Genomic DNA, 13,012 nt, shown 5'->3' with positions numbered 1-13,012 from the left:
GGGTGGAGGAATCTGAAGGCCAAAATAGGAGGTTTGGTCTTGCTGCGGGGTTTTGAGCAGCACTGTGCAGAGCTGGACCCTGTGTCATGTGAAGGACATGAACCTGAACGCAGGGCCGAGGAGGGGCCCAAGCACAGGGAGCGAAGGGGCAGCCGGACAGGTGGCTCTCGTCATCTCCCCTCCTGCCTGCCCCTGCCCGGTCATCACCTGAGCCCTGGGTCCCCCGCCTCCAGGACGCTGACAAGAGAGAGCCGGGCGGGGTTCCCAGGGTGTGGGGCAGGCCGCCGGGCGCACCCCCCGAGGCCCAGGGCTGGAAGATGGAAAGAAGCAAAGGGTCCTCCAGGCTCGGGTCTGTGGCTGTTGTTACAAGAAGGACCTGGAGGTTGGCAACCGAGGGGGCGGCCTTGACTCGTCGGATGGGGACCTCTGCCAGGCTGGACATGCTGGCAAGCCTTGTCGAGGGCTAACACGAAGTCACATGGGGATAGAGACCCAGGCTTGTGAAGCATTTGGTGCAAGTGTGCGGTAAAGCGTGTTGGTGTTTCGTAAGAGTTTGGCACGTTTTCGGAATGATTCTGGCAGGCTGCCCAGTGCTGAGTTTCCTGTTCATAGCTCCCCATATGTGTCACCGCTGAGGATTAAAGCCCCCATAAGGCTCTGACACAGACGTCACTCACTGTCTCCTTCTTTCAGCCTCAGTAAAACTGGGTCGGTTGACAAGATGTGAGGGACACTCTCCTGCTGCACGGACCAGACCCAAAGCTCTTTGGGAAAAGAAAAGAGGAATTAGCAAGTCTATCCAGGGCTGACTTCAGAATGCACTTTTGTTTTTAAGAACCAACATCCACTCAGCTGACTTATTTGGGGGAAGAAAGGCTGCGGGCTTACCCTCAGTCATCGCCTCCCGCGAGGCCAGCCATCCCCAAATGTCCCCACGACGAAGAAAGGAGATGGTAAGATGATTAATTGCACTTCTGGTTTTTGTTCCTGTAATTTTCCCTCGTTCTCTTTTTTGTTTACTTCTACATGCATGAAGTATTTTGGAGAGGCAAATGGAATTTGATAAAAACTGATAATGTTATGCTGCTTTGTGGAAAAAAGGATTTTAAGAATTTCTTGGCGTTATGCGCCTCTGTAGGCATATTTAGCCTTAAGATGTGTCTGTGAGTTATAGTAAAATATCAGCTGTGATGATGCATGTTTTACTCTATGGAAGATTAACGCTGAAAGATATGGGAAATATATTTTATAGCCGTGTACTGCTTATAAGCCATAAATAGTTGCATGACTTTTGGTAAATCGTGAGGTTCAAGGGGAGGGTATTGTAGATAAGAATCTTTTAAAAAATATTGTTGCTGATCTTAGAACGAAGACTTATTTTATCACTTTCCATCAAGCTTTGTCAGTCTTAGAGGGGCACAATCTGGCCCGATGTTTGACCCAAGGCATTGCGTGACTATTAACCGTGGGTGTCATTGGCTGCACTTAAAGTTACAATGCGTTGTAGTAGCAGTGCTCGGACACGCTTCCTCCGATACGGCTTAAACTGTCATCTTAAAAGCACAAGCGTTACTTTCCAAGGCTTTACAAATGTTACACCCTGAGCTGTAAGGAAAAACTCTCAGAGGAGATTATAAACATTGTCCGGTATTTCTTTATTGGACATGCTTGACTTCCATAATCCCATCGGTAGCGTTGCTATGGGAAAGAATAATAAGAAAATGGAAAGAATCTGGAAGCTTAAAGACAGGAAATGAGAACACAAAAAGGAGAGCAAAATGAGGTTTACTGTTCATTTCAGTTCAATTCATCTGACAACTCCTTGCTCCTCTGCAAAATGCTAGTTGACGCTGTGGTGAGGAGGGAGGGCATGGGGAGCCAGGTAGAGGAAGGATGCTTCAGATGGTGCGGCTGGTTTGGGAATCCCGCTACCCACCCACGGGCAGCAGGAGACCACCGTGGTGTGCTGGAGGCCAAGGGAGGGTGTGTGCTTTTTGGAAGCGTGTGGATCTGCTGGGGAAAGGAAGATAATAATGTTGCCTAGAAGGAGCAAGGGGCACTTTGGAGATGAATTTAATCTTCCTAATTCTGGTGATGAATTTATTTTATTTTATTTTATTTTTTAAATTTATTTTTTATTGGGGTCTGATTTGCCAACATATAGAGTAACACCCAGTGCTCGTCTCGTCAAGTGCCCACCTCAGTGCCCGTCACCCAGTCACCCCCACCCCCCGCCCACCTCCGCTTCCACCACCCCTAGTTCGTTTCCTAGAGTTAGGAGTCTCTCATGTTCTGTCTCCCTTTCTGATATTTCCCACTTATTTGTTCTCCTTTCCCCTTATATTCCCCTTCACTATTATTCATATTCCCCAAATGAATGAGAACATACACTGTTTGTCCTTCTCCAATTGACTTACTTCACTCAGCATAATACCCTCCAGTTCCATCCACCTCGAAGCAAATGGTGGGTATTTGTCGTTTCTAATGGCTGAGGAATATTCCATTGTATACATAGACCACAACTTCTTTATCCATTCATTGGTGATGAATTTAAGGAGATACATGTGGCCCTTCTCAAAGTCAGCATGGGGGTATCAATCTTCTATCCCACAATCCCTTCTGGGCACATGCCTGTTTGCTTACTTAGGGGAAAACCTTGCCCGACATGGTCTAGCAGAGGCCGAGATTCACTCCTAAAATCTACCTTGCAAAACTGACATGAATTGCACGTGCTCATGGTTAGAAATAAAATAAAGGACATATGGATCAGTCAATAAGATGAAAAATAAAACCTATCACTGTGGGATTAATGCTGTCAACATTTTGGTGGGTATGTTTTTCTCCGAGTACATTTACATTTAAAAAAAAAACCGGGATCCCTGGGTGGCGCAGCGGTTTGGCGCCTGCCTTTGGCCCAGGGCGCGATCCTGAGGATCCGGGATCGAATCCCATGTCGGGCTTCCGGTGCATGGAGCCTGCTTCTCCCTCTGCCTGTGTCTCTGCCTCTCTCTCTCTCTCTGTGTGACTATCATAAATAAATAAAAATTTAAAAAAAAATAAAATAAAATAAAAAAATAAAAAAAAAACCAACAACAACAAACCATATTGAGGTGTACGTGCTGGCTTTTCCCTTTTGACAATATATTGGAGCATCTCACCACACTAATGAATTTCTTCCTACAAAAATTGTTTGATCACATTATACAGAGAATTTATTAAGTCATGTTGGTAGATATTGGATTGTTTCCTTTTTCATTATCAACATTACAAAACCGATGTACTTATAATAAAAGCTTTGCGTCCTTTCTTGATTATTTCCTTGGACTAGAGTCCCAGAGGGAAAACTGTGACATCAAAGCACCTGAGGATTTTTGAAGCTTTTGATCCCTGCTACTAAATTAATCTAACAAAGTGCTATAAATTTATACTCCCTCCAGCACTGTATGAACACCATTTCCCCACACTTTCACCAATGCTGTGTTTTGTCATTTTTAAAATAAATGTGCTAATCTGATAACTGGCTACGGCTACTTTGTTGTCTTAATCTGCTTTAAGGAAACCCTTTGTAAAACTTTTTGGCTTCTTGTCTTTTCGGTTACTCACATCAAAGCAATCATTTCTTACAGTAACTTATGCCAACCTAATTTCTGGGGACTTTGACCTCATTTGATGTCGCTCAGCAGGGCTGCTGAAAATGTGGGGAATCAGATGCTTTTGCTCTGACTTTCTACCATTTGAACAACCCAGGGCAAAACTCAGTCTTTATGATTTTATTTCCTTTTTGTCTATAAAATTTAAAGATAAGGGTTGACTTTTCATCCCACTGCGCGATTATATGGAGAACAGAGATGAGACAGAGGAAAGTTCTTTGAAAAGAAAAAAAGTGAAAAATACAAAATGGTACAATTACGATTGTTGTCATTATGAAGTTTATATTGTCACCTTATAAAGTATGTAGTTTTGGAGAACTGCATGCTGAAATTTTGACAAGGTGTTCTAATTCTAGACTTAGAAAGTGTGTGTGTATGAAAATGTGTGTGCATGTTGCAACATACTTCTTAAATCTTGGATTTAGTGCTAGCGTTTGGTATGTTCTAGCTGCGCATGGACATACAATAGGTTGAAGATGGTTTCTATTTTGTTGCTTACTTTTCTCACTTGCATGCAGGACAGCACACCATTTTTCTTATACTGCATTGTGATTGACCACTTGCTTTCTTCAGTTCCCCTTCTCAAAGGCAGGACTTGTTTTATGTGTGTTTCTTTCTGTAGGGCCTGGTCTGGGATCTGATACCTTGTGGGGGCTCAATGACTGTTTCTTGAATGAGCCAACAAAAGGGAGCTAGGAGCATTTTTATCTAACTCTGCAGGGAAAGAATCATCTCAAAAAAAATCATAGAAGATTTTGAAAATGGAGATTTTCTGGGGCAAATTGATTATTTTGTTTAATTTCATTTGGGTTGTTTTCCATTTTTGTTGAGTGACACTTTAAAGCTCTTAATGGATATTAAGCAAATGAATACAAGCCAAGGGTAGAATCAGGAAAATGGAGATCGTAGACTTGTAAGTGTAAATCTCATGGAGTTGGTATGAGTATGAAAAGCTTTACGGGGGGTACAGAGTTTCACTCTTAACAGCTCAATGGTAGGCTGTTAAAATCAGAACCAAAGTGATGCTTAGCAATGGTTTGAGTACTTGACTACATGTGAGATCTGGTTCTAAGTGCCTCATGTATGAGGCAGTCATTATTATTATTTTATTTTGCAGATTAAGAAGCTGAAGTACAAGTGATTTGGCCAAAGTCACACCAGTAGGCAGTGCACAGCTGGGATTCACAACACAATCTTACTTAGAGTCCACAGGTTGGTGAAAGTGGGGTTTACTGAATTCTAGAGACAATGGCACATAGGTTTGGGACCACTGATGGTGTTTGTGCTGTTCACTCAGGTATATAAGTCACCATTTATTGAATTCCCACTAAGGAACTTATGCTGATCTGGGTTCTTATATCATTATGTCTAATCTGTTCACAGCTTTACAAGATTGGTATCATTTTACCTGTTCAAGGACCAAACCAACTAAGACTCTGAACTCAGTAAGTGACCCAGAGGTGATGAGTTAATGATAAGGGAATGCCCATCAATCTATACCAAGTCTATTAAACTTCCTAGCCTATGTGCTGCACTGGCCTGGACAACTGAGTGCTGATGTTCTTGGTTCTTCATCCAAAGGTGCAGAGTCCAGTTCTCCATTTGGAGGTGCTGGGCCTAAAACTCAACCAATTCATCCCTTCACTTGGGTATTGTGGGGAGGTGGGGTCTCTGCCTTGGTCTCTGAATTTGTGTGGGACATTGTGAAATGGTACTTGAAGTTGATTTTCAAGCTGACATTTCCTGGCAGGATTATCCAATTTATCACCTCATCCTAGACATGTTGAGTGTTTAATATGTGGGGACATTTTCCTTATATGTTCTAACCAATGAGCCCCCAATTCTGCACCAAGAATGTCTAAAGAATATCTCCAAGGAGTCTGGGACTGAGTAAGGCAAGTGCTAGCTTGGGAGAGGAGATTCAGTTCTGTTTTCTCTTAGGCAACTTACCTATTTTCTCTTTGTTTAGTTGTTCCAGTTGTAATATGGGTATAGGAATATAATTTAAAATTGTATTTTACACAATTTGCTGTTAAACCCTTCAGTAAGATTTTGGAATTTAAACAATTTTTTCAACAAGGAGTGTTGGGTGGCTCAGTTGGTTAAGAATTTGACTCTTAATCTCAGTAGAGGTTTTGATCTCACAGTCGTGAGTTCAAGCCCCATGCTGGGTGACTGCTTAAACAATTTTGTTTTCCACAAATAACATATAGTTTGTGTACTTTTGAGTAGATAACACACAGTTTAAAAGCCTATTCAGTAAAGTCCTTCCTCTCTTCCTTTTTCTCAGATACCGCTTTCCCTCTCTCTCATCAACAAGTAGCTAAGTAATTGTTAATAGTTATTTCTACCTTTTCCATGCTGTATTAGTCAGGGTTCTCCAGAGAAATAAGACCAACAGGAGATAGGTACATCAATCTCCTATAGGTTTTATATATAAAATTGGGCATATCATTGGTATATTTTGAGAGAGAGAGAGAGAAAGATATATATATATATATATATATATATATATATATATATATATATATATAAAGAGAGGGAGAAAAAAGATGATAAAGTATTGGCTTATGTGGTTATGGAGGCTGAGAAGTCCCAGCATCTGTTGTCTATAAGCTGCAGACCCAGGAAAGCAGGTGGCATAGTTTCAAGGCCCAAGAGCTGTAGAACCAAAGGTGTAGATTCTAGTTCAGGTCTGAAGGCATGAGAACCAGGAACATGGAGAGAAAATAGATGTCTCAGCTCAAGTAGTCATGCAGAGTGAATTCAACTTTTCTCTGCCTCTTTGTTCTAGTTCAACCTCCAAGGGATTGGATGATGCCCACCCACACTGGAGTGAGCCATCCACTTTACTCAGTTTGCAGGCCAGTCTCTTCCAGAAATACCTTCACAGACACATCTAAACATAGTCTTTAACCAGCTATCTGGGCTCAGTCAAATGGACACATAAAATTAGCCATCACACACACCAATGGTATACACTCTCCTGTACCGTGTTCCATATCTGCATCTAACGAGGTGCATTTTTCACCTTACAGTGGACTTTTAAGTTGTTTGCATTTTTTGGCTATTACAGCCAGTGTTGCAATGAATAACAGCCTTGCCTGTGTCATTTTGCAGAAGTGCAAACAAGCATATTTATTGGGTAAATTCCTAGAAGTGGAATTGTAGGTCACAGACCATGTGCATTTGTGATTTTGATATGTATTTCAAAACTGCCCATTTACCTCCTACCCGGTTGTACTAAATAATACTTCTGGGAATGTTTGAGAGAATGTTTTCCCATGTATTTGTCAACATGGCATGCTGGCCAACTGGTTTTTTATTGAACTTTCATGGTCTTTTGGTTAAAGAGGTTAACTCGTTTTTTTTTTTTTTTAATTCTCATATCTTATTTCATGATGCAGGTTTCTTTATTTAGACTTTATTTTTTGACAGCAGTTTTAGGTTCACAGCAGAATCGAGGGGAAGGTATAGAGATTTCCCATATTTGCTCTTCCCCCCATTATCAAATGTTCCCCTATTCCGGAGTGGCACATTAGTTTTAATTGATGAACCAACATTGTCACATCATTATCACCCAAGTCCATGGTTGATAATAAGGTTCTCTTGGTATTATGCATTATATGAGTTTAGATAAGTATATAATGACATGCATCTATCATTATGGCATCATACAGAGTGTTTTCCTGTCCTAAATGTCCTCTGTGCTCTACTTATTCTTTCTCCCTACTCCCACCTGACAACCCCTGGAAACTACTGATATTTTTACTGATTTATCCAGAGTGTCATATAGTTGGAATCAAGCAATGTATAGTCTTTTCAGACTGGCATCTTTTACTTAGTAGTATGCATTTAGGTTTCCTCCATGTCTTTTCATGGCTTGATGGTTCATTTCTTTTTAGTGATGAATAATATTCCACTGTCTGGATGTACCACAGTTTATTCATGCATCTAACTCCATAATATGTTGGTTGCTTCCAAGTTTGGGCAATTATGAATAAAGCTCCTACAAATAGCTATGTTTAGGTTCTTGTGTAAATTTTCAACTCTTTTATATAAATACCGAGGGGCACAGTTTCTAGATTGTGTGGTAAGTCTATTTTTAGTTTTATAAGAAACTGCCTAAGTGTCTACCAAAGCCTGTGCCATGTCACATTCTCACCAGTGATGAATGAGAGTTCCTGTTGCTCCATATCCTTGCCAGCATTTGATCTTGTCAATGTTCTGGATTTTGGCCATTCTAATAGGTCTGTAGTGGCACTGAGATTAGTTTAAAAATTGCGATCATAACTTCTGGTTTACTCAATGATTGTTTTCTGAGGGCTTGCTGGATGTCTAGCTGTGGGATGCCATAGTGGGTGAGGGTGATCTGGCTGCTGCCAGCAAGGGCCACACAAAACAGCTGGGCAGCAGCAGGTATTACACCCATAGCAATTAGCACCATGAAAGAAACAAGCTGGTGCTAAACTGGTGACTGATGAGCCAAGATCTGCCTTAACCTGGTGGTGGGAGCTCTGGTGGGGGAGGATGGAGTCTGAGGCACACAGGTAGAGGGCAGAGGGAACAGCAGTGTAGAGCCCAGAAGAAGATATGTACAGAGCCGGCCAACTGTATCGAGGAGGGATTATAGATGAGTTTGGAGACAGGGATGGGAGCAGATCACTGTGGGCATTTGGGGTCACCATCAGGAGATTGGATTTTATTATGAATTTCAGGTAGTCTTCAGTCATGGGCTAGAAAGATGGTGACAGATCTGTAAAGTCTTTCCCTGTTGACCATAAATGCTCACCTGGATGATGGATGTCACATGGAGAAATCATTGTATTTGCCACAAGAGATAGTGACATGGGTGACATCTGATAGAGGACTGGTACCCAGTACACTTCGCTCTCTTGCCCAGCCCTGAATTCTGTGTGTATGACAAGTGACAAAAGCTTAGTTTAAACATGGCCATGGAAACGTTCCACAGAAACACATTCTACCTCTTCCAGAGATAAAACTCAGCTTACAAAGATCTTTCTCCTTCATTTTTTCATCTTACGAAATTACTGATCCTTGTGATGAATCATGATTGTGTGTCCAGTCTGGGCTAAGCCCTATTCTCGGTGCCCCTGAGATTGGAAGAGGAAGAGGAGTCAGGAGGGAAAAAGAGGAGGATTCAGAAAATGAGCAGCAGCTTACAGTCTAGTTTTGAGACCGAATCAAATGTCGACACCGAAAGGAAGGCAGGCAAGAAACAGCCAAAGGACTCCGCCACTTGTGAATTACAGATGAGAACTCTGGTCATGCAGTGCGGGCCACTTGTGTGCGTGAGGGTCTGCTTGGTGCTCAGGAGCCCGCCAGGGACGGGAGCTTCTACATCCTTCCCTGGAGGTGCAAGTAGGGTTATTCTAACTTTAGAGGTGAAGAATCGAGAGCTTTCCTCAGGACCACTGAGTGGGCATGGGGCAGAGTGGGACTGTCTCCTAAGCCCTGAGGCTGTGACTTTCTGTGCTACAGAATAGAATAAATTCCTAAGTTTTATTATTTGAGGAAGTCCCTGGGGAGAGAGTTTCTCTCTACTCCATATCCTCTTTCATTCTGGTCCCTCTGGTTCCATTCTTATGGAGGTGCTTTGCTTATGAGTCTGCAGAGCTGGGAGGTTCTCTGCAGAAGGGATGCAGACGGACCACAGCCTCGGGTTCCTGATGGTAAGGCCTGAAGCTGAGAGGTGCTTCTATCTTGTGAAGAAACACAGGGAACCAAGACAAAGTGTTGATGGTTAGGTGGACACTCAGATCCATCTTCATGGCACAACTGGTCATTTGTGGCCAGAGCAGGGTGGGGATTAATGTGTGTGTGTGTGTGTGTGTGTGTGTGTGTGTGTGTGTAGCATCTGGGATGAAGGTTCCAGAAGCTGCTGGCCCTGAAGAGGGACTAAGAGGTGCAAGTTTCTGTGGACATAGGAAAATATAGGTAGGAAGCAGAAAGGCTATGAGGTCTGTTTCTTATGCTCAAGAAGCTTCTCCTCTTAGTCCAGGGAAAAGAGGGTAGGGTTTGCTTCTGACAAGAAGGGGAGTCCTTAGGTGAATTCTAGATGTTTAATCCAGACAGAATTGTCCAATTGAAAGCAATGTAGGATAGGTGATTGTTAAGTGAGAATGTTGGGTAAAAATGACAACAAAAAGGAATATTTACCAAAAAAAGTCCAGAAACATATTTGTAAAATTTGAAATGTGTCTGTGCTAATCATGATTGAAATAAATATTTTAGACTTCCTAGATTTTGAGGCTTTTGGTTTTCTTACATCTCTGTTCAGTCGGCCCATAACAATGGCATGGTTTGCTTTAAAGACTAAAATTTCAGAAAATATTTTAGCAAGTTTGATGTCTGAAGCCTTCAGCCATTCCTGGAATGAATTAATGAGTGAATGAATGACGTTGCTCTAGAACCAAGGAATTGCATGTTTGTATCTTTTGTGGAAGTCTGCCTCTTTTTATAGTTTGAGGGAAAATTACTGGACGTGAATGTGCTTATAAATTATCCTGTGTTGTTTCTAAAGATGCTGAACTTCTTGACAATGAGTCCTTTCTTGGCTGAGGTAAGCAGTGCTTTTGATGACTGTAGTCACTCAGTCATTTTTGCCAACAGCGTATTCCAGCATGGACCACAAAACCAAGACATTCCAAAGCCATGAGCGGGTGCCCCCCAAACTGATGTGGCTTCCCTAATTCTATTCCCGGAGTTAGTGAGAGGGTAGAACTTGACTGGAAATTCTGGGGCAACTTTTCTTAGATCTTTTATAATCTGCAACTTCATTTAGTGGCCTCTTGATCTCCTTGCTATAGGTTGACTAGCAGCTGCTCTATCCTGGAAGTATCGCGCAGCACCCCGCCGCCCCGCCCCAAACTGTCTCCTCCCCATGATTTCTGGGTGCACTACCGGTGTCCCTTACACAGATTTGGACCGAGGGAGACAGAGACCCGGGGACAGTAGTTGGTCTCTCAAGATAGTAGTGGATGATTAACAGAATCAGGCTATGAACATGCATCGTTGGATTCCCAAACTACTTTGTATTTCATTGTGCTGAAATGATAGGAGAACTTGAAGAAGGAAACACTAATTTATGGCATCATTCTTTTTCAGATGTAGTTGAAGTTGTCATGTTTTTATGAGCGCTGACATTTTTCAGAGATGGTTCACATGAAACATGCAGTTAAGGCTCCTTCCTTCTACCTCCAATGGGAATTTATCATCCAAATTGGCACATGCTATCTGTAAGCTAGTTTTTTAAAAAATATTTTATTTATTTATTCATGAGAGATATACAGAGAGGCAGAGACAGGCAGAGGGAGAAGCAGGCTCCTCTCAGGGACCCCGATGTGGGACTTGATCCCAGGATCCCGGGATCACAACCTGAGCTGAAGGCAGAGGCTCAACCACTGAGCCACACAGGTGGCCCTATAAGGTAGTTTTTAAAAAGAATATTATGTGCAAGGGTTATTTTCTACTCTTTGAAATGGTCAGTAGATAATATTTAAACTAAAATGAATACGAATGAAATATATATATATTAATAAGGTACACATTAACTGTTAAGGGACACATTAACAATGACTATAGCTATTCCTCTGGCATGATTGAACAGTTCCTGCCTGGAGTAGGTGGGAGAAACCTGGTTTCATGAATAGTATTATCTGTCCATTAAAGAATAATCTGTATATCAAAAAGGTAACTGATAACAGGTGTTGCCAAGATTGTAGAGAAAAAGGAAGCCTTGTACACTGTTATGGGAATGTAAATTGGTATAGTTACTATTGAAAATAGGATGGAGGTTCCTCAAAAAAATTAAAAGTAGAACTACCAAATGATCCAGCAACCCCTTGGTGTATATCCAAAGGGAATAGAAACAGGATCCTAAGGAGATAATCTGCACTGCCATGTTTATTGCAGCATTATTCACAATAGCTAATGTATGGACACAACCCACGTATTCATCAACAGGTGAATGGATAAAGAAGATGTGATATATATGTGCAACGGGATATTACTCAGCCATGAGAAAGAAGGAAATCCTGCCATATTCAACAACATGGATGAAGCTTTAGGGCATTAGGCTAGGAGAAATAAGCCAGACGAAGACAAATACTGTATAATATCACTACTATGTGAAGTGTAAAAACGCTGAACTCAGAGCAACAGAGTAGAGTCGTGTTACCAGGGGCTGGGGGGAAATGCAAGGGAGGTGGAGAGATTTTGATCAAAGGATAAAAACTTCCAGTTATGAGATGAACAATTTTGGGGATCTAAGGTACAGCATGGCGATTATGGCTAACATATTGTATTTACATACTTGAAACTTGTTAAGAGAGTGGATCTTAAATGTTCTCACCATTCTCACCACAAAAAGAAGTGGTAATTATGTGTTGGGTTGGAGGTGTTCACTCATGGTCTGGTGGTTAAGTATTAGTTCTGGCTGTGGTGGTAATCATTTTGCAATACGTAAATGTATCAGATCAACACCCGGTACGCCTTAAACTTTCACAATGCTATATTGATATACATATACATAGATAGAATGAAGCTGGGCATGCAAAGATTCATAGATTTCCTTCCTGGAAGGAAAATACTTGATTATAATCAGTGGTGATATAATTAAAAAAAAAACTCATGTGAACTTGCCATGACTACCTCTTTTGAATAAATTTCCCTCAACGAGTATTTCTCTAGATTAACACAGTGGGTAACTGAGCTGACTCACAAGGAGAAAGGGAGGTTATATTTTTGCTATTGTTAATAATGTGGGAAATTACACCCAACATCACTCACCAAGCTCGAGTATTATTAACCTCAAATTCTGAGATTTATGTAACTGCAGATCAGAGTTCTAAACTTCTTCTGCATTCAAAGTTTTAAGAGCATTGGTAAGATAATGTGACTGACAAGTGTACAGGAACTATGTTCACAGGAAAGTGAAAAATGCTGGGCACTGGGGTGGTGGAGACAGGTACTTCCTTTGGTCTGGATCTGATGTCCAAATTATAAATTATTGTTTTAGGGAAACCTGTTGTATGTAAGTCCCTGAGGCTGAACTCTCTTCCTTTGGCTGGCCGCAGTCCGCTGGGTCCCCATAGAAAATGGGTTTTGCTGTGTGAGTGAACTACATAGTTTTGTACAAATAGAATGAACATCTGCTAAATAGGATCACCTTCTATGATCTAGGCATGCGATTGTGAATCCTGGCTGTGAGTTGGGATCACCTGGGGAGCTTAAGAAAATACTGATGCCTGGGTCCCATCATTAGAGGATCTGATGTGATAGGGCTGGGTCTTAGCATAGGGATTTAAAAAAACTCACCAGATGGTCATACCATGCAGCCA

General features: G+C 41.7%; 1 protein-coding gene across 3 annotated transcripts in view; it reads left to right on the top strand.

Moving 5' to 3' along the window:
• Positions 1-628: 628 nt before the first annotated feature.
• IL1R1 (interleukin 1 receptor type 1) overlaps positions 629-13,012 on the top strand; it is a 72,324-nt gene continuing 59,940 nt past the window's right edge. The window contains exons 1-3 of one of the 3 annotated variants that reach the window (XM_055328695.1): positions 629-953; positions 4,768-4,862; positions 5,034-5,095. Coding sequence is in view for 1 of the 3 variants with exons in the window: in XM_055328694.1 (XP_055184669.1) it covers positions 927-953 (27 nt within the window). In the remaining 2 variants the exon portion in view is untranslated. The remainder of the gene's footprint in view (positions 954-4,767; positions 4,863-5,033; positions 5,096-13,012) is intronic. The other 2 variants (XM_055328696.1, XM_055328694.1) reach the window with 2 other exon arrangements.

Source organism: Nyctereutes procyonoides, unplaced genomic scaffold (assembly GCF_905146905.1).
Source record: "Nyctereutes procyonoides isolate TBG_1078 unplaced genomic scaffold, NYPRO_anot_genome, whole genome shotgun sequence".
Lineage (NCBI taxonomy): Eukaryota > Metazoa > Chordata > Mammalia > Carnivora > Canidae > Nyctereutes > Nyctereutes procyonoides.
Note: the sequence above shows the minus strand (reverse complement) of the source record. Positions and strands in the feature narration are given on the sequence as shown.